Here is a 20,003-nt window from a genome sequence, read left to right as displayed (position 1 = left end):
TGTGTGTCACCAAACCAGCTATTTTTTTTTTTTTTTGGTAGAGATGGGGTCTAGTCAATAAAATCTAAGAGTCGTTTGTTATAGGGTAGTTTAGTGATTGTGTGCAGGATTCCAGTGAAAGGCAGGGGTCCAGTTTCATTCTTCGTCACATGGCTAGCCGTTTATCCCAGCATAATTTATTGATTAGGGGCTCCTTTCCTCATTGCTTGCTTTTGTTGACTTTGTCAAAGATCTGATGGTTGCAGGTATGTGGCTTTATTTCTGGGTTCTCTATTCTGTTCCATTGGTCTATGTGTCTGTTTCCACTAGATCAATTTAAGTTGATATTTTCATTATTTTATTTCTTTTCTCTTACTTTATATTATTATTTGCTTAAATTTTTGTTACCTGGTTGAATATATATATATATATGCACATTTCCTGGGCAAAGGCAATAAAAAACTGATGTCATTTATTTTTCTGCTGTCTCTGCCTTTCTATGCAGGAAGTCAGGAACCCTCATATTTTTTCCTTGACTACTTATTTGGCCTCAAGATGCTGAGTGAGGCTACTTGTGGTGTCAGCCTATGTGCTGATAAATCCTCATTAGCAGTCCACTCTTCTCTGCCTCATTCTCAATCCTGGGAGGATGATCATACAAACTCTTACATGTGGGTTTCCTTACCTGTGAGATTTTTGTTGGGTTCTGTTGATGAAATAGGTGGAGGAGAGAGGTAGGGGTACTATTTGGTGTACAAGATAAAAAATGGTACAACCTTATAGGTTCCTTGCCATGAATGGAGCTTAGCTTCTAAGAAATCAGAGAACTAAGAACTAGGCAGAGAAGCGTTGACTGCTAATGAGGAGTAGTAGTCACACCTGGCAGTAGTCACATCTTTGAAAGTAGTTTCAAGTGGAGGTAAACACTCCAGTTGGACTATCTGGGAAAATTCTTTCTGAGTCAATTCTAAGAATTCAGTGAGATTCCGGGCTCTGAACCCTTAATCATGTAACTCTTAGGAGACTCTTAATTGTGTAACTATTAGGAGCTTAACTTAGCTCCATTCATGGCAAGGGATCTACACAGTTGGACCATATTTTATCTTTTATACCAAATATAAAAGATTTATACCTCTCCCTTCCACCTGTTTCATCAGCAGAACCCAACCAAAACACCCAGGTAAGAAAACCCACATGTAAGAGTTTGTATGGTTATCCTCCCAGGATTGAGAACTAGGCAGAGAAGAGTGGACTACAAATGAGGAGCAGTAGTCGCATCTTTGCACAGTGGGTCTTATTGGGTGGAATTTCCTTCATTGTCCCAACTCTTCTTCAGGCTCTGGGCTCCTTATTTGTTTCCTTTGCTTCATCAAACATAGGCCCATGACCAGCTGTACTGGGAGACCCTGAATGTCTCAATATCCCTGTATTTTTTTTTTTTTAAATCCTGTCCACTCTCTTTAAATACACCCTTTATTAATTTTTTCCCATAAAGGGTCTCCGTTTCCTTCTGGGAACCTATGTAATCAACTCTTGGTAGGTGATAAAATATAGGATAGAGTGATAGTCATAATGATAGCAATAGGTGCATATTACTGCTCGAATACTTTATTTATTTGGTGTGCCGGTTAGATCAGGGTTGGTTCCATCAAAATCATTGCAGTTTATTTCTTCTAAGATATCAGAGCAGTTTGGAAAATATCATTTATTGCATCTTCAACCAAAAATGGCAAAGAGTTTTTGCCAAAAACTTTTAGAGGCTGTGCTGCTTAATGTAGTTTGGTTGGAAGTCGTAACTTGGACAGTGGCATTGAGCGATATGGTGTGAGGAGGATTGGTGAGAATTTCAGTAGTATTTTCAGTAGGTGCTGTGGGGATTGCTGCTGATGTGGAGGTGGCAGGCTCTGGTGTTGAAGAGATAGGTACTATTGAGGAGGTGACCGTCATTGTGGGTTTTGTGGAAGTGCTGGTGGTTGCTGTTTTGGTAGGGGGATTTGTGATGATTGTTGTATCTGTAGTGGTGATATTTATTTGGGGCTCAGGGTTAGAGATAGGAAGGTAAACAGCAAGGAAAAAAGGAATAGGAGGAAATGGGGATTTTAATACCCTAATAGGTCCTACATAGTAAGGTCTTAGTGGGAAATGTAGGTTTGGATAACCCTGAAAGAGTCGAGGTTGCCTAATAGGTTCCAATGGAAAGAGTTGAGATAGAATGACTGCTTGGCTAAATCGAGAAAAAGAAGATGGTGGAACTCGCCCTGGAACAAAGGGAAGAAAAAGTGGTGAATTAAGTCTTGAGCCATAGGGAGGCGGGGGACTTGGTGGAACCCATCTTGGCCTGTAGGGTAGAGGTGGTGGCAGCTGGCCAGGCAGATATGGTCTTCTGGGGAATCTTTGACTCTCACTGGGCTGTGGAGATAAAGGCAAAAACAGTTTCTAAATTTGATCATTTAAAGTTCAAACATTAGGATACACTATGTATTAGTATGTATACTATGTATACATTAGGATATACTAAGCCATAAGTCATATATTTCACTGAGAAAATAGTTAGAAAAAATAAGGAATAGAAAATTTCTTGTTTATTCTGGATGCCTGTGCAATCAAAGAGAAGTAGAATAGTATTAAATCAGAAAAAACAAAAAAAAAGTAGTAAGCTTGCTATCTGATCTGTAGGTTTTAGGGAGGAACCAAATCACCTTGATTGTGTATAAGAAAAGACCACCTTTGAACGTAGTTTCAAGTGGAGGTAAATACCCAGGTTGACTATCTGGGAAAATTCTTTCTTACTTCATTCTAAGAATTCAGTGAGATTCCAGACTCTGAACTGTTAATTGTATAACTATTATATGCAACACTTCTTTCTAGGGACAAAGAGAAACAGATTTAAGACACTGCTTATGTGAGTCTGAAATCCAGTGGACGATATGACCCTCAAATGACAATACAAGGCAATATAACGAAAAGCCTATGGAGCCAGTATAGTATGTTGGTTAAAATGAAGACACTGGAGTCTGATTGCTGGAGCCTCCTAGAACCAGTCTTTCCATTGTTGCATGCTAGCTGGGGGACTTGCTTATGGTTATCTCTGCCTGTTTCCTCATTCCTCAACTGGTTCTAGAAATAGTTCTTAACCATTTATAGTGGTAGAGAGGATTATATATAATCTATGAAAAGTGCTTAGACAGAGTAAGGTAGAGTAAGGGCTCAGTATAATTTTGAGTGATTTTGTACTCTATTAATAACAAACACAGCTTGTAGATGGTAGCAATTCAAGAAATAATTGATTAATACTGTAAACAATTATAGTGATTTAGAGGAAAATTTTAATTTTTATCAAAGAGAAAGGACCAATTGCCATGTAGAGAAGATAGCATTTGAAATGAGGATAAAATAACAGAGTGGAAAGGGGGAGGAAGAAGCCAAATTAGAATAATATCATAAACAAATGAACAAGGTCAAGAAAATATAGGTTCTATTCTAGCAACCATCAGAAGACCAGTTTGCCTGAAACAGAAGCTTTAGGAAGGTGCAAGACTCTAGTTATTCTCCTATAACATTCAACTCCTTCCTGTGTCTCTGCCATACTGCCTTTAGAAACATCAAACTTTTGTATCAACTCTATGCAAACTACCTTCCCTCGTCCTACTTCCATGGTGATGAACATTGCTGGATGAATGTCACAATCTCTAATGGTAGCAACACTGGAGAACTATAGTGTCTGTGTTTGTCTGGTGCATCAGCACTGCTAAATCATTTCCTCCCATTTTTCCCAAAAGGCTATCTTCTCAGCATCTATACCTCACTTCTACTTTTCTTGCTCCCCCCTACACCCATCAGAAGATGATCTTGCCTTCTATTTTACATAATTTAGGCCATCACACGTGAGAACTTCTTCACTTTCCTGCCCCACATCTATAAAACTCACAAATACCTTGCTGTTCTCTCTTCCTGTTTAAGACCAGTCTCTTCACCTGTGTTTTATATCTACATCTTCTCCATCCCTAGGGTCTTTCTTCTCTTTTATTCTTGTAAAATAAACCTCTTTCTGATCCCTGTATGTATTCTTTCAGCCTATAATATTGACTGATATCTCATGTATTAAAAAATCTCATTCTTAACATAGGGTACCCCTGAAGCTTTCTTTACTAGCTTATCTCTCTCCATTCCTAGCCAGATAGTGAGGAAAGCTGGTTTAGATTTTCTGTTTCCACTTCTCAATTTCCCTTTTATCCTGGCTACTGTACCCATCACACAACTGAATGTCTTACAAACATCAGTGACGGCTCAAAAATTCCAAGTCATTTCAGAGGGAGCCATCGTGATGTCTTGGTCACACGATCAATTCCTCTTATATCTACATTTGCCTCTTATATGTACATCTACAGGTCTTAGTTATCACCTTTTATTCTTGTAACATAAAGATAAACACATTTATTTGGGTTCTTTCTGGGCTATTGAACCATGGACTTCCAAACCACAGGCTATCCAGTATCTTAGGCCTTATGGCCAGAAGAAGAAAAATAAGCCAGGTTTATAAAATTCTCTTTCTCTTTGTAACTTGAACTAGGAAATATTGAGATATCCTAATTAGAAGTAGGAACTAAAATGTGAATATTGTGAGATGAGAGGAGCCAGACAGAGGTTGGAGCATTAATAAGGGCCACGTGCAAACTAAGCTATAAGGACACATGACTGTGAGTAGAGAGAGCACATCTGAGGGAGGGAACAATACAGAAAGAAGCAGGGATGCCATGAGAAGCAGAGATAAGTTTTTAGGGCTGCCTGCTTTTGCTGTGCCAGTTCTACTTTATATTTATTCTTGCATTGACTTCCTTATTTAAGGAAGGAAGAAAACATTTACTGAGAACCTGGCCGGGCATGTTTCCTTTCTTTAAGGAAAAAGGAAGTCAGTGCAAGAATAAATATAAATTAGAACTGGCACAGCAAACTAAGGCAGCCCTAAAAATGCAAGAATAAATATTGTGAGTGGAACCCTGTTCTTTGCAACCAAACACGAAAGCCTGTACCACCATCCAATCTCATCTTTTGCCACTTCTTTCTCCTCACTCTGGCCATGTAGAACTAGTACTAGTTCTTTTAACATAACGAGCTGTTTCTGGTAGTCTCTGTGCCTTCGTAAAAGCAATTCCTGTAGCTGAGAATGTTTCACTCCTGCCCTAATTTCCATTCACTTGGCAATCTCTTCCTTCAAAATGTTTAAGTGGCTTCACTCCCCTCCCCGAATACTTTGATATGAAAATTAAAAGAATTGTACAGAAAATATCTTTATACAATATAAAATCAGCCAAAATTTTACTTTTGTAGAGCTTTTATTGGAGACAAAAGCAAACTTCATCACTTTCTTTTCACAGTGATAGTAATTATTTGTTTTGATATTTTTCTCCACTTTTAGGCCATGTGCTATTTTACTGTTGTTGAAGGAATAAGTTATATCTTCTTTAGCTTTGTGTCTTTAGTATCTTAGTCAGTGCTTGGCATCTTTGTGAATAATAAAGCGTATGAGGAATCGGAGGTAAGCTAGGTGTCTTTATTCTTTTTGTTGCTTCAGCACTTCTATTATAATACTTATAGTCACTTATAATATTGATAGTGTAGTAATTATTAACTTCTTCAAACAATGTCTCTGTATTATTTATCATTCTATCTCCAGTTTCTGGCACCTTGGAGGTTCTCAGTACATTTCATTTTTTTTAAACTGGGTCTTGCTCTGCTACCCAGGCTGGAGTGCAGTGGTGTGATCTCAGTTCACTTCAACTTCTGCCCCCTAGGCTCAGGCAATCCTCCCACCTCAGCCTCCCAGGTGCTGTGATCATGAGAGTGTGCCACAATATCCAGCTATTTTGTTTTGTATTTTCTGTGGATATGGGGCCTCACTATGTTGCCCAGGCTGGTCTTGAGCTCCCGAGCTTAAGCAATCCACCTGCCTTGGCCTCCCAAAAGTGGTGGGGTTAAAGGTGTGAGCCACCATGCCTGGCCAGGTTCTTAGTAGGTGTTTTTGAATAAATGAATGTGGACTCAAATAAACTTGAGATATTAAGTCATGACTGCTAACATTAATGAAGACATAAGTGCCAAGAGGAAATAAATTAATTAAGTTTTAATCCTTTTGAGTTTGAAAAGTCATGGAAGTTTGTAGATTGCAGATTGAAATATCAGAACTAGAGAAATCGATTTGGAAAGCACTGTTGGGTCAAAGCAATAAGTAAGAAAGTAATGAAGAAATGGCTGAAGACAGAAACTTGGACATCAATAAGAGAAAGCTGAGCAGCTAGTGAAGGAAAATCAGAGACAGGAGGAAACCCAGATTTTACAGTGCCATGGAAATTAAGTTCAAAGTGAGCTTTGATGAGCTGCTCTCTGGACCCTAAGCAGAGGTGGGGATAAATCATGTGAAAAATTACACCTTACAGCAAATAGCTGACCCCTGACCTCCATTCTTATTATTTTTATCTTTTTCTACTCTCTTAACACAATTTTTTCACTAGCTAGTTTCCCTCGTCCACTGGCCAATGGTGGTGAACTTTATAACCCTAGGCAAATGATGAAAATGCCTTCTTAAGGAGTCTACATTTGGGGCCGATTACCTCCACAAATGATAAGCTTATTTGAAACAGAATACAGAACTGGCTATTTTGAGTTTCATTTTTCTTATTGTTAAGGGAGGATAATAATAATAATTGTCACGCTGGATTTCTGGAGAGATTAAACAGGGTACTTTTATAATATACTTCTTGGCATATGTTAAACACTCCATAAATGGAAGTGGTAACTTTAATATTATTATTATGCAGCCCACCTATATTTAAATTTGATTGTATTCTCTCTGTAGTTTTAACATTTGATGGTTTTAAGTAATCAAAAATGATTTAATGATGTGTGAGTTCCATGAGGGCAGATATTTTTAAATTTATTATTTATTTGTCAAACATTTAAGGAGCTTAGATGCAATTTTGTTATATAGATACATTGGAGTTAAGGCACAGGGAGGTCGAAGCAGGGTCTTGTAGGTAGGGATAAGGACTTTGTGCCCCTGACTTCTAAGTGTTATGGAAAATCATTAGAAGGTTTTGAACAAAGGAATGATATGGCAATATTTACCTTGCAAAAGCATCTTTCTGGTTGTTGTGTGGAGAATAAACTACAGGGACAATAGTGAAATCAGGGAGATCAGTTATTATTGCAACAGGTAGGAAGTGATCGTTGCTCGGCCTAGAATGGTAGCAGGAGGGTGGTGAGAAAGGGTAAGATTTAGATGATGGTTTGAAGGCAGAGTGGGCAATATTTGCTGAAGGAGTGGATCTGGGAAGTGATAGGGTCAAGGATGATTTCAAGTTTTTTTTGACCTGAGCAACTGGATTTGTGCCAATAGATGGAGAAAGGGTAAGAGGATGGTGTCCTGGGACACTGACATTTAGAGATCAGGAAGAGGAGATGTGTCTGGAGGAGACCAACAAGGAGTCGTCATTGAAGTAGGAGAAAAATCAGGAGAGTGGAGTTGAGGAAAAAGAAAAAACTCCCTTTAAGTAGTAAACTGATCATGTCAAATACAATTTGGACATAATTATCGTGGAGACTGAAAACTGACCCTTACACATGGTCATTTGGAGTACAATTTGACAAATGTGGTTTCATCGAAATGATGTGGGCAAAGTCTGCTTGGAGTTGACTTAAGACAGAACAGGAGAGAAAGTGAAGATGCGCAGAGGCAACTTTTTCAAATGGACCATGATGGGAGCCATAAGATCAGTAGAGAATGAAAACAAACATATAGATGATATTACCTCATATTTATGTGCTAGTAGGAACAATCAATAGAGAGAAGGAAAAACTGCTGATGTAGGATGTTTAGATTTAGAGTAGATAATTGCAGGATAATTGGAGAAATCTCCTTGCACAGGGGAGAGGATGGGACCTACTGTACAAGTTGAGGGGTTGGTCTTAGAATACACTGGGGTGATTTTAGTTCATCCCAGATAATAGAAGAAAAGGCAGAAGATAGGCAAATAGATCAAGGCAAGTTAAAATTTTGTTTCTCCATTCACAAGTTATGTGAATTTGGGTAAGTTATGTAACCTCTCGTTACTTTCCTCATCTTTAAAAGAGAGAAAGTAACAGTATCTTTCACATGATGTTCTTTAGAAAAAATAATTAAAATGACAAATAATTTAGCATAGCATTTTTGCATGCACACAGTTTCAATGAAACATAAATATTTTTGAAAACTCATGAATAATGTTGGGTTAATTTTACGATTATTTTGTAAATGAAGTATCAGGTTTTTATATGCCATTTTGCCTTGTTCACTGTCTCTGTAGACTGGGAGTTAGCAAACTAAGGCTGTGGGCCAAATGTAGTTTGCCTGTTTTGGTAAATAAAGTTTTACTGGAGCATAGCCATGCCCATTCGTTTATTGTAGCTGCTTTCAAGCTACCTCAGCCAAGCTGACCACTTATTACAGGCCCTCAGAAGCCTACAATATTTGTTATCTGGCCCTTTTCAGAAAAAGTTTGTCAGTTTCTGCTCTGGCTATTGTTACCAATCTGTCCTGTATCCTCTGACAGTCATATACCTGTTCTACCCCCTACTAAAATTCCTTCTTCCCAAATTTTCTGCATCACATAGTCAGTTATTTTGTTTATGGTTTGCCTTCCCCAAGTAGAATATAAGCTCCATGAAGTTAGAAACTTTTTGTCTGTTTTGTTCACTGCTGTTTACCCAGCATCTAGAATAGTGCCTGGTAAATAATAAGTGCTCAATAAGTATTTTGGGTTGAACAAATTACCCATCTTTGGTGATAAGCAGAAATTTCTCTCACTTGGTTTCAGAATGCCATTTCCTTCCTTGCACATGGCAAGGAGCATAAGGCTTTCCCATGACAACATTTGAGCATTTATACAAACCCATAAGAAGTCCTCAGGCTTCCTCTGTTTGATTTCTCAGTCGACCAGGGCCTCGCTACTCAAGATGTTATTTGCTGCCCAGCAGGTCAGCATCAGTATCACCTGGGGGCTTGTTAGAAATGTAGACTCATGGGGCTCAGGCAGACCTACTGGATCAGAGTCTGCAATTCTACAAAATCCCTAGATGATTTGTGTTCCTGATAGAGTTTCTAGAGTTTGTAGAGTTTTGAGAACTACTGGCTGTCTTCGGTTATTTGATATCTGCTTATCATTGGTTTATTTCAGGCTAAAGGTTTTGCTTCGCTTTTGGTAATTATTTTATCATAGCCCTTTCTGTAAAGCATTTTATTTATGTTCCCTTTTTAAGCTTATTTTACTTTTTACTTTTTTAAAACTTCCATTTCCTATCCTTACAGATTCGAAACTGCCAGACTGACAGCTTAACCAGAGCAGTTTAGTGGATAGATTGTGCTGCAAACAAAAGCTTCCCTATGTTAGGGATGGCAGGTATTGGCAAAAATGCTGTCCTTATTCATCTTGTGAGCATGGCAGATGTCCTTGTCAATCAAGAGATACATTACCTTTGAACTTACACTTGACCTATTATCCATCCCTGTGTCATGCTACATATAGCCTATCCAATGGCATGAATGAACAGGTACGACTCTGAAACCTAGTTGTTATTACTTGGCGTCAACTACACAAAGGTCCATTCACTCGTTGTGTCATTTCCCTAATACTTATTGAGGGTTTATCTCATGTTCAGCTCTGTGCTATGTAAAGGAGCATCCCAAATAGTCCGTGGGTTTTTGTGAGGTTTGGGGGTAAAACTGTGCTCCAGAGTACATTGTAAATATATAAATACGAACTGTTATTTTTAATTTAAATTCTGGATAGTCCCTATCTCAAAAGAGATAATCTCTGATATATTGAAAGTTTTAGATGCTAAGTACAATAAAATTTCTTTATTTAGACTAACGTCTAAGACTGTTGTTAAGATTTATCAACTTTTCATGAGACAATGAATACAGCAAGACATTTTTGCTAGAGTGACATTAAAATTATGTCTTGTGGTCTTGTTTTCTTATATCCAATAGTATTTAATTCTAACATGAGAACATTTATGTATTAAACTCATTTTTTTTAGGACATGGAATCCTCTGCTTCTTATATAAATGGGATTCTATACTCTTTCAAGGTAGAAAAGAATTTAAGCTGCATTTGTCTTGCAATTCAGGCTTCTGGAATAAAAATATGCCATTAATTCATATGAATCCTCAAAATGGATGCTTTATGTAGGGTTTCTCAGAAGTTGTCTATCCTCAGTATGAAACAGAAGGCTGTAGATAGAGAAATAAAGACAGCATTTCCTCTATTATTGTCTCTGAAAAGTATTCTAGTCAACAACCTCTCTTTCATTTCCCCCAACTTTCTCAAGTTTACTTGATCATGGCTCTTTCTTTACCTTCTAATTTATTGTATAAAGTCTGAATTAGTATTTATTAATGTTAGCAGAGAAGTCATATTTGTCATATTTGGGGAATTCTACCAAAAAAGTGGTATTCCAGAGTAATAAATTTGATAATTAATTGTAATTATTGACTTACATTTTTTCATATGATGGATTAAGTTGAATTTACCTTGAAAGCTCTCTTTATATATTTCATGCAATTATAACATAAGAGCTTGAGAAGCAAATTTCAAGAAAATTCACTCAAGGGGTCTCAGACTTCAGCATGAGTAAGAGTATCCTAGAATGCAGGTTTCCAGGCCCCAAGATCAGCTATTCTTTTTTTCTCAGGTCTGGGATAAGTTCTGGAAATGTTCATTCTTAATAAGTGGATCAGGTGTTTCTGATATAGGTATCTCATGGAGTATAAAACTCTTCTATTTCAACCTCAGAAATATAATTTTTATATAAATGTTATTACATATCACTATATGCTTCAGAACAATACAAATGTCATTAAATGTCACTAAAGAGACTTATACAAATATCATTAAATATCAAAAAATGTTTCAGAACAATAATGCTACTTTATTTGTGTCATTGCTAGGGTCTATTGACATTTATTTATTCACTAGTTTCTCTTAGGTAGGTACTATACTATGAAAAGAAGACCTAATCTGTGAAGATCCCAATTTGGAATTCGACTTTGGTATTTCTGTGTTAACCACCACTAGGCCCAACACACAGTGGATTATCAGTAATTACTAAGAAATGAGACAAATAGGGCTCTTTCTCTCCTCTCAAGCCCACCCAACCCCAGCATATGCTAGGAAAATTTGTCTTACTCTGAAATTCATATTATGCTATGATGTTTTTGGCTATGGCACTTATCACTTTGTACTTTGCATTATGTATTTTTGGATCTCCTATAGAGCTTTAACAAATGCTTTTCAAAAGTTTGAATTAGTGTAAGTGCTTCTTGAGTGAATGATTTCTTTTTCTGTTTTTATTTTTTTCCCAAGTGAGTAACACTTTAATTTCCGGTCAGTTAAAGGAATATTTTAGTCATAACGAATATATTTTCAGGCATCAGAAAGGCTTTCTGATTTTAGTTTTTACAAATATTTTCAATAAAAAACTATTGTACAATCAGCAATCCTTGCATTGATATACCATGTTGTCTTTTAAGAAAATTTATCATGAAGCTCCAACTGTATACTTTCTTATTTCCTACAGCTTTAAAACATGTAGTAAGCTTATATTATATTTTTCTGACAATTTGATGGTAGTCCTTTTGAAAAAGAAATGAAAAGGAACAGATGTTTTTAGATAAGAGCTAGCTCTCCTAGATATGACCTGCCCCGTGTCCTCTTTCTGCAGTCCACTGTCCCTTCACGCTTAGCAACCAATGACTAGATGGTTACTCATAAATGAGAAAGGAAAAGGAAAGTAAGAACAAGTCCATAATGATCCACAGCTTGACACTGCATTTTTATACACAGGACAAAATTGTTGGTATCAAAACTTCCTTTGAAGTCATGATTAACAAGAAATATGAAAAGTAAATTTAGAATTGAGGGAACTTACTGTGAAACATGAAATAAGAGCCAACAGGCCCAAGAGGAAATTTAATTTCATTCTTTAAAGTTGCTCCTAAAAACAGACCAAAGATTATCCACAGTTAGCCAAATCAATCAACAGTGTTTTTCAGAATAAAAAATTTTAAAGCATTTTAATGCTTGTTATGTAAAATGATGAAGAAAGACCAACATGACCTTTAAAGATGTGCTTGATATTTTGGGGAAAGGAAGCAGCATAGATGCACAGCAATACTGTCATGTTTGTGATTTTTAAAAATAAAAAACAGCACTACTTTATTTTATGAAAGGTAATTTTCAGATAATTATTGAAAGTACATTTTAAAATTAAAGCATTTTTGGAAATTCCTTGTTGCCTTTAGTGGTGACTAACTTGGAACATAATTAATTAGGGTATACTTTTAGTGCGTTTACTTAAAATTAATCAAAACTTTTAGATTTCTATAGATTTGTGACCTAAATATTGTCAATGTGACAGGACTGTTGTAAAAAACAACTTCTTAATGCAATTATTGTGTTATTACTATTATATCTGTCTGAAGCAAAAGAAATTGTGTAATGTGTATTTTTCCTTTAACATCACTCTACTGAAGTATAATTACTTTCATATGATTTTTTCCAAGTTATTCCAAAAGTTAATTATTGTCTATCAGTGTGTGAATTAGAAAAAAGAGGTTTTTGTCCTAATTTATTTATAATTTTCAACAATATTTAATAAGTACATGGCACCCTGGATTCTGGGAAGGCAAAATTCAAGCACATTGGCTGACAGATTGTTCTGGGGTCCATGTGGTATCTGTCATTTGCATTAGTCTTGAAAGTGACATAAGACAGATTGATAGATCCTATAGTTGTATGTGCATGTGTCTACCCCCTTAAAATAGCTTTTTTTCTAATGTATTTTCATATTAGAAAGCAGTTTAGCAGTACATAAGAAACATAACTCAAACAAGAACAGAAATGCAAAACTATCTTATACACCTTTTTAAGACTCTTCTACTCAGGATTGACTTTAGAGACCATAAAATATAGCAGTGGAAAAAGTCAATAGATTGTGAAATTGGATGTAAATTGTGCAACTAATCAATCTGAATGTTCTTGACACTTTTTCAGGAATTTTAAGGAATTTTACCACTGACAATGATTTTTTTTGTTAAACACATCTGAGATTTTTAGGTAACATGGCTATTTCCATCAAAAGTCATGAGGATGATATTCTTGAGAATATGAACAAAAGCTAGAATTTCAAAGTGAAAATTCTTACATTCATATTTCCATATACCTACCTTGGTAGAAGATTCTTCTTTGGAACAAATTACTGCTTAATCTTACTCTTGCCAGATACTCAATTTAGGTAGCCACAATTTAAAAGTCCAAGAAGGGAAAGAACTTTGATGGAAAAGCCTTTCTTCTTAAATACCTCTGTCTTGATTTTTATTGGAGTTAAGAGAAAGGTTGAGAGAGGGCAAAGTTCTGTATTGATATTCTTTACTGAAACAAAGAAATGATAGTTGCAGTTGCCAGTTTGGCAGCTTCATCTACAGAACTGTGATCCAATCACTGTTCTAGCAGGCCCTGGGGCAGCACACAGAATGCTGGAGTACAGTGGTTTTCAAACTTGACTGCACATCACAACTATTTGGGGAGTTTTTAAAAAAAATTCCAGTTCTCAGATCTTACCCCAGAACAATTTATCAAAAGTTATGGGGCAGGAAGACAGGCAAAATAATTTAATTTTGTTTTGAAAATTTTATTAATTTTATTTATTTTTTTTTTCCAACTTTTATTTTAGGTTCGGGGTATCTCTGTAGGCTTGTTACATGAGCAATTTGTGTGTTGCTGGGGTTAGTTGTACAAATTATTTCATCACCCAGGTAGTGAGCACAGTACTGAATAGGTAGTTTTTTGATCCTCATCCTCCTCCCGCTCTACACCATCAAGTAGGCCCTGGTGTCTATTGTTCCCTTCTGTGTGTTCCTGTGTACTCAATGTTTAGCTCTCATTTATAAATTAGAACTTGCAGTATTTGGTTTTTTTGTTCTTGAATTCATTTGCTTAGGATAATGGCTTCCACTTGCATGCATGTTGCTGCAAAGGAACACAAGAATTAAAAAGCTCCCCAAGTTATTGCAAAGTGAAGCTTTGTTTGGGAACCACTGCTGTTAAATGCTATAGATACTGAAGTTTTAATGTGTCTATACATATGTATCAGAACTGACATATATATATGTGTGTGTGTGTGTATATATATATAAATAAAGAGTTGGTTTATTTGAGAAGAAGCTTATCTGGGAAGAAGGAATTTAAAGAATGGAAAAAGTAGGCAGTTGAAATAAATTCTTTGTTTTAATTTTGAAAATAACAGGAGATATCTAGTGGTGGGAGATAATTAGGAAATAGAATCCTTCTAGTTTCTTATTTTCAATTTCATATTTCTTTCCCAGATGTATAGTTTTGTTTAAAGATACTGTACACATGCATTTGAGCTACTTAAAATGTTAAGTATATAGAAATTACTTAATGCATTTTTCTGAAGTTAATAATGAATATCTGGACTGCTTAACAGATAATAAATTCTCCAATATATGTTACATTCTGTAAGTATGTGGTGTTCTCCCATTATCTAAACCAGATGGATAAATACAATGTACACTAGTCTACCAAAGATGGGAGGTGTGGGAACATTACACAATCCATTTTACATTTATGGCAAAAGGATGTAGTAAATTACACAATTTTATGTATAAGATGAAGGCAGGTACTGAGAAATTTACTCATATGAAATGAAATCTATTCAGTTGAGAGGAAATTACCATATACTAGAAGAGGTTATGCTTTATTTTCTAATAGCCATAATTTGTTGAATCCTTACCATGTCCTAGACTGTGTGCTAATCACTTTATGTAGATTAGCTCTCATGCTCACAACAACTCCTTGCAATGTATGTTATTATTATATTACTGATTAGATAATAAATTAGAGAGGAGTCACATAACTTGCTCAAATTCACTAAAATAGCTGAGAGGGGAATTGACCTTAAATTTGCCATATTTGAGAGCTTGAATTTTTCCCCTAATTATGCTACTTTGTCTCTCAAATCCAATTATTTGAAACACTGAAGTAATTAATATATTTTTAATAGTAGCACTCATTGACGCTTGAATGCAACTCATCAGTAGTACATGAAATCTATTTAGGGAGAAGTAAACCGAATTTAGATGATGGATAGGGCAGAACAGAAGTAAATAGCAGATTCCATTATGTGTAAGTACTTTTCAGGATATATTATATGGTTATACATGTGGATGTACTAGGTTATTATGTAAAATATATGTTTTCTGTCAGCTGCAGTCAATAAAATGTAAGAGTCTTTCGTTTTAGGGTAGTTTAGCGATTATGTGTAGCATTCAAGTCAGGTAGCCTAAGATGAAATGTCAACTTTCCTCCTATTAACTGCGTTTTATATGACCAGCTATTTAATCCAATTATGTCTCAACACTGTCATTTACAAAATAAGATAGTAATACTTCTACTTCTTGATATTGTTCTGGGGATTAAATAAATAGGACATAGAAAATTTTGACCCATGTTATTAGTAAGTGTTAGCTTTTCAGTGGGAATGTCTTTCTTCCATCATGCAATTTTTAAAATATTCTGGGTGTGATGAATCTCTAGTAAAGGGGTAAAACATATTCAAATTTAAAAGGTGACTTAAAAGCTTTTGGTAGTGAATGGGGAATTAAGTTGGAATTGGTCTTAAACTACCTAGTTTTCTTTGCCTCTGTCTTTGTCGATGACAAGTTGACAATTAGAACTCTTGTCTCGTTTGTTAGTATGCTGATTATAGACAGTTTTGTTTCTGTACCCTTCTATGACTCAGGAAATCCTTTAAGTTAATATCTAATGCTTCCTGAATTGTTACCTTCTCTAGTAACATGCTCATTTTGTGTAAATTGTTTTGATGCCCAGTGTATTTTCAGCCAAGTGTTTTAAGAGCAAGGTGTGATTTGTTGTTGTAATGAATCACTGGATATGAAGGACTTAAGAATGAACATTATCAAAATTAAAATAATTTCTGCATGACTCATAGTCAACAAAGGATTAGTTTCCAAAGCAGGTGGAATCACATTTCTTTTCAAAATAAAAACTGTTATTCAAGAGAAATTTTAATTAACACCTGGCTTTAAAAGATCTTGACTAGATACTTTCTAGAACAATATTTAAAGCAACAATTGCCTTTTGTTAAGAAAATTCAAGTTCCTGGTGTAGTCTCACTGCTGTTGGTGAATAAAATTACTTATCATGACATCTTTCTGATCAAGAAACTGTTTTCACAGCAAAAGAATGTGATTATGAGCTCATGCATATGAAGTTCACTCTTCTTACCACATAGCCCATCACAGAGAATCATCTGGTCTAATAAAACAGTACAATGGCCTACTGAAGACTTTATGATACCGGTTGAGAGTATATACCCTCCAAGAATAGGTTCTATTTTATAGGATGCAGTACATGCTTTCAATCAGTGACCAACATATGCGTCCAGCTCTCCTAGGGCCAGAATTCACGGGAACAGAAATTAAGGCTCTTATTATTACAACTAATAGCCCACTCACAGAATCTTTGCTTTCTGTCTTTGTAACTTTGAGTTATGCTAGTTTGGAGGTATTGGCTCATAAGAGAGGAATTAGGACATTTTGATCTCCTCATGTCACTGAACAAAAATAAGCTAGAGTTACTCTACTGGTTAGCAGGATTGTTCCTGATTACCAAGGGGGAAATTGGGTTGCTACTAAAAAAGAGGAACACAGAGGACTGTCTGGATTTCACAAGATTCTCTGCAGCACTATTTAGTATATTCATGTCCAAAAGTGAAAATTAAGGGGAAACTACTACAACCAAGAAAATGTATGACCACTGAGGATTCAGATACTTCAAGAATGAAGGTTTGAGTCAAGCCTTTAGGAAAGAAACCTTGGTCAGTGTTGAACTCTGTTGTTTTTTCCTACACGTACAAAAGCAGCCTCATTAAATCCTCTCAGAGATTCCAGGACCAACCTTCCAGCATTCCTCCCTACTGGACTAGGTCTTAGACAAAAAGGACCGTTCCTGTACGCATAGAGAGACCAGCACAAGCCAAGAAGTTCTACTTTTTCATAGGTTTGCTTTTCATACTGTGGGACCTCTCCTGCAAGCTTCTAAATTTCAATAATTTCAAACATTACCCTTCTTTCCTCAACCCTAGGAGTCTTAGCTTCTTTCTGTACTTGCTACCTACATGAGTTACCTCCAGTGTTCTCATTTTGCCTTTTCAGTTACCCAGTTAACAATTCTTGCTGCCTAGTTAATGATACTTGATATTAAATCCTTTTAAAAATAACTGGCATTATTGCTGCCCTCTGACAGCACCATAACTGATGCAGTGACTGATGGCTGCAGCACCCACTAGGCTCCACTAGTAGCAATAGTCTTGGGCTCAGGATGATGTCCAAACTCACTAGACTAAAGATTCATCACATACCAAGTTTATTAGCATTTACTTAGAAAGTATACAGAACAGGTAATAATATAGCACACTTGACAAATACCTTGCTGGAGAATTGGTAAACTTTAGGCACAGCTTCCTATGTCCCAGCCATTCTGAACCTGGGATGTATATGGTCATGAGAAACAAGTTTGAGTGTGGTTGGAAAACCTCGGTTCAGAGAAACTTTAATGATACATTGATTGCACGGAAATCTGATGTATTTGATGAGTCATTACTGGCTGTGCTAGAGGCTGAGAGTAGAGGGATATTTCTATGGGAATACTGTGACCAGTCTAAACTACAGCAATATGCCCCTTGTAAATGTGATCTCTTCTGTTACTTCCTCAAAGTCAGAGTGCTGAAAACAAAAGCTAAAATTTCATAGTTGGCAATATTTCTCCTTCACCTCCTTAGGTAATACATGTTCCTTTGAGGCCAATTCCATTCAGTTCTACACTCTGACATCTGCTTATGTGATCACCTATTCTCATTTCATTTGTTAGTTATATTGCTATTTGCTTGAAGTCAGGCTGGGTGACTTAAATTTTCTTTTCTTTTGTTTTCTTTCAACTTTCACTTTGGGTTCATGGGGTACATATGCAAGTTTGTTACCTGGGTATATTGGATAATGCTGAGGGTGGAGTGTGAATGATATCAGCATCCAGGTACTAAGCATAGTACCCAATAGGTAGACTTTCAGCCCTCACCCCCTCTCACTCCCTCTCCCCTCTAATAGTTCCCAATGTCTGTTGTTCCCATTTTTATGTCCACTGTACTCAAATTAACTCCCACTTAAAAGTGAGAATATGCAATATTTGGTTTTCTGTTCCTGTGTTAATTTGCTTAGGATAATGGCCTGCAGTTGCATCTATGTTACGCAAAGGACATATTTTTATTTTTTTATGGCTGTGTAGTATTCCATGGTTTATATGTAGCACATTTTCCTTATCCGATCCACTGTTGATGCACATTTAGGTTGATTCCATGTCTTTGCTATTGTGAATTGTGCTACAATGAACATACCAGGTGCATGTGTTTCTGGTAGAATGATTTATTTTCCTGTAGGTATATACATAGTCATGATAGTTCTGTTGTTAGCTCTTTGAGGAATCATCACACTGCTTTCCACAATGGTTGAAATAATTTACTCTCCCACCAACAGTGTATAAGTGTTTCTGTTTCTCTGAAACCACATCAGCATCTGTTATTTTTTGACTTTTTAATAAAAGTCATTCTTACTGGTGTGAGATAGTGTCTCATTATGGTTTTGATTTGCATTTCTCTGATGATGAGTGATGTGGAACATTTTTTCATATGATTTTTGGTCACTTGCGTGTCTTCTTTTGAGAAGTATCTGTTCATGTCTTTTGCCTATTTTTTTTGATGGGGTTATTTGTTTTTCTTGCTCAATTGTTTAAGTTCCTCATAGATTTTGGATATTAAATCTTTGTCAGATGTGTAGTTTGAGAATATTTTCTCGTATTCTATAGGTTGTTCATTTACTTTGTTGTTAGTTTCTGTTGCTGTGCAGAGGCTCTTTAAATTAGGTCCCACTTGTCAACTTTTGTTTTTGTTGCAATTGGTTTTAAGGACTTAGTCGTAAATTCTTTGCCATGGCAAATGTCCAGAATGATATTTCCTAGACTTTTAAAAATAGAATTCTTACAGTTTTAGTATTTATTCTTAAAATTTAAGTCTTTAATCCATCTCGAGTTAATATTTGTATATGGTGAAAGGTAGGGTCCAGTTTCATTCTTCTTCACGTGGCTAGCCAGTTATACCAGCATCATTTATTGATTAGGGACTCCCTTCCTTGTTGCTTGCTTTTGTTGACTTTGTCAAAGATCAGATGGTTGTAGGTGTGTGGCTTTATTTCTGGGTTCTCCATTCTGTTCTGTCTATGTGTCTGTTTCCACTGGATGTCCCATCCAACCCCTAGCTTCTCTCATCTTGCATCTTGTAACCTCAGTGACTTTTCTCTATTTCAGCTACTCACTGCCGCAGTCACACATTGGATTGCTATTACACTAATATATCCTGTTTCTAAATTGCTCATTTACACATCTCACTCCAGAAGGACAACTGCCTTTCCTTCGAGTTTACAAGTTTAACTGTTCCCACTGTAAACAGCAGTTGATTGACCTAATGACTTTCTCTCCATCCATCAGCTCTCTTTAACCTTTCTCTCTTTATTCAGCATAGGGTCAATAGTAGATTACTAAAGTGACATTCTTTCTCATCCCTAAATAGGTATTAAAATTTTTATTATTATGAATAACAGTTAAGAAATACATTGAACATCATGTCCCAGTATGCATAAAGGTGAATGTATTTTTCAGAACACGGGGTATGAAGTACAATGCACTCTGTTGTTCCATTCCATTCTATTAATCTCATTCCATCCAATTCCCTCTAATCCTATGTTATTTAATTTCATTCAATTATATTTCATCGAAACTATTTCTTATCTGGGGTGGAGAATAAATTCCCTGCTATGACTTCATTTGGCCATATTGATTCCAACC

The 20,003-nt window shown here is 36.1% G+C and overlaps 1 protein-coding gene across 2 annotated transcripts; it reads right to left on the bottom strand.

Annotated features, from left to right (window-relative positions):
- Positions 1 to 1,569: 1,569 nt before the first annotated feature.
- PROL1 (proline rich, lacrimal 1) lies at positions 1,570 to 13,396 on the bottom strand. 2 transcript variants are annotated; one of them, XM_011968297.1, is made up of 4 exons: positions 13,238 to 13,396; positions 11,941 to 12,006; positions 11,710 to 11,765; positions 1,570 to 2,388 (listed from the first exon to the last, which is right to left on the bottom strand). In XM_011968297.1, exons 2-4 carry the CDS (start codon positions 11,989 to 11,991, stop codon positions 2,112 to 2,114), a joined length of 384 nt encoding a protein of 127 aa, XP_011823687.1. In that variant the 5' UTR covers positions 11,992 to 12,006; positions 13,238 to 13,396; the 3' UTR covers positions 1,570 to 2,111. The 2 variants fall into 2 exon arrangements, with proteins under 2 accessions (XP_011823687.1, XP_011823686.1); XM_011968296.1 differs by lacking the exon at positions 11,710 to 11,765.
- Positions 13,397 to 20,003: the final 6,607 nt, after the last annotated feature.

The sequence above is a fragment of the Mandrillus leucophaeus genome, unplaced genomic scaffold (genome assembly GCF_000951045.1).
Source record: "Mandrillus leucophaeus isolate KB7577 unplaced genomic scaffold, Mleu.le_1.0 Scaffold837, whole genome shotgun sequence".
NCBI lineage: Eukaryota > Metazoa > Chordata > Mammalia > Primates > Cercopithecidae > Mandrillus > Mandrillus leucophaeus.
This window is presented reverse-complemented; position numbering and strand designations above follow the sequence as displayed.

Excerpts from the sequence above, each read along its gene's own strand:
- PROL1 (XM_011968296.1), bottom strand. The coding sequence starts at position 11,991 with ATGAAATTAAATTTCCTCTTGGGCCTGTTGGCTCTTATTTCATGTTTC. Across the intron at positions 2,389-11,940 it reads CTCTTATTTCATGTTTCACA|CCCAGTGAGAGTCAAAGATT; the intron begins GTAAGTTCCCTC and ends TTATCTCCACAG.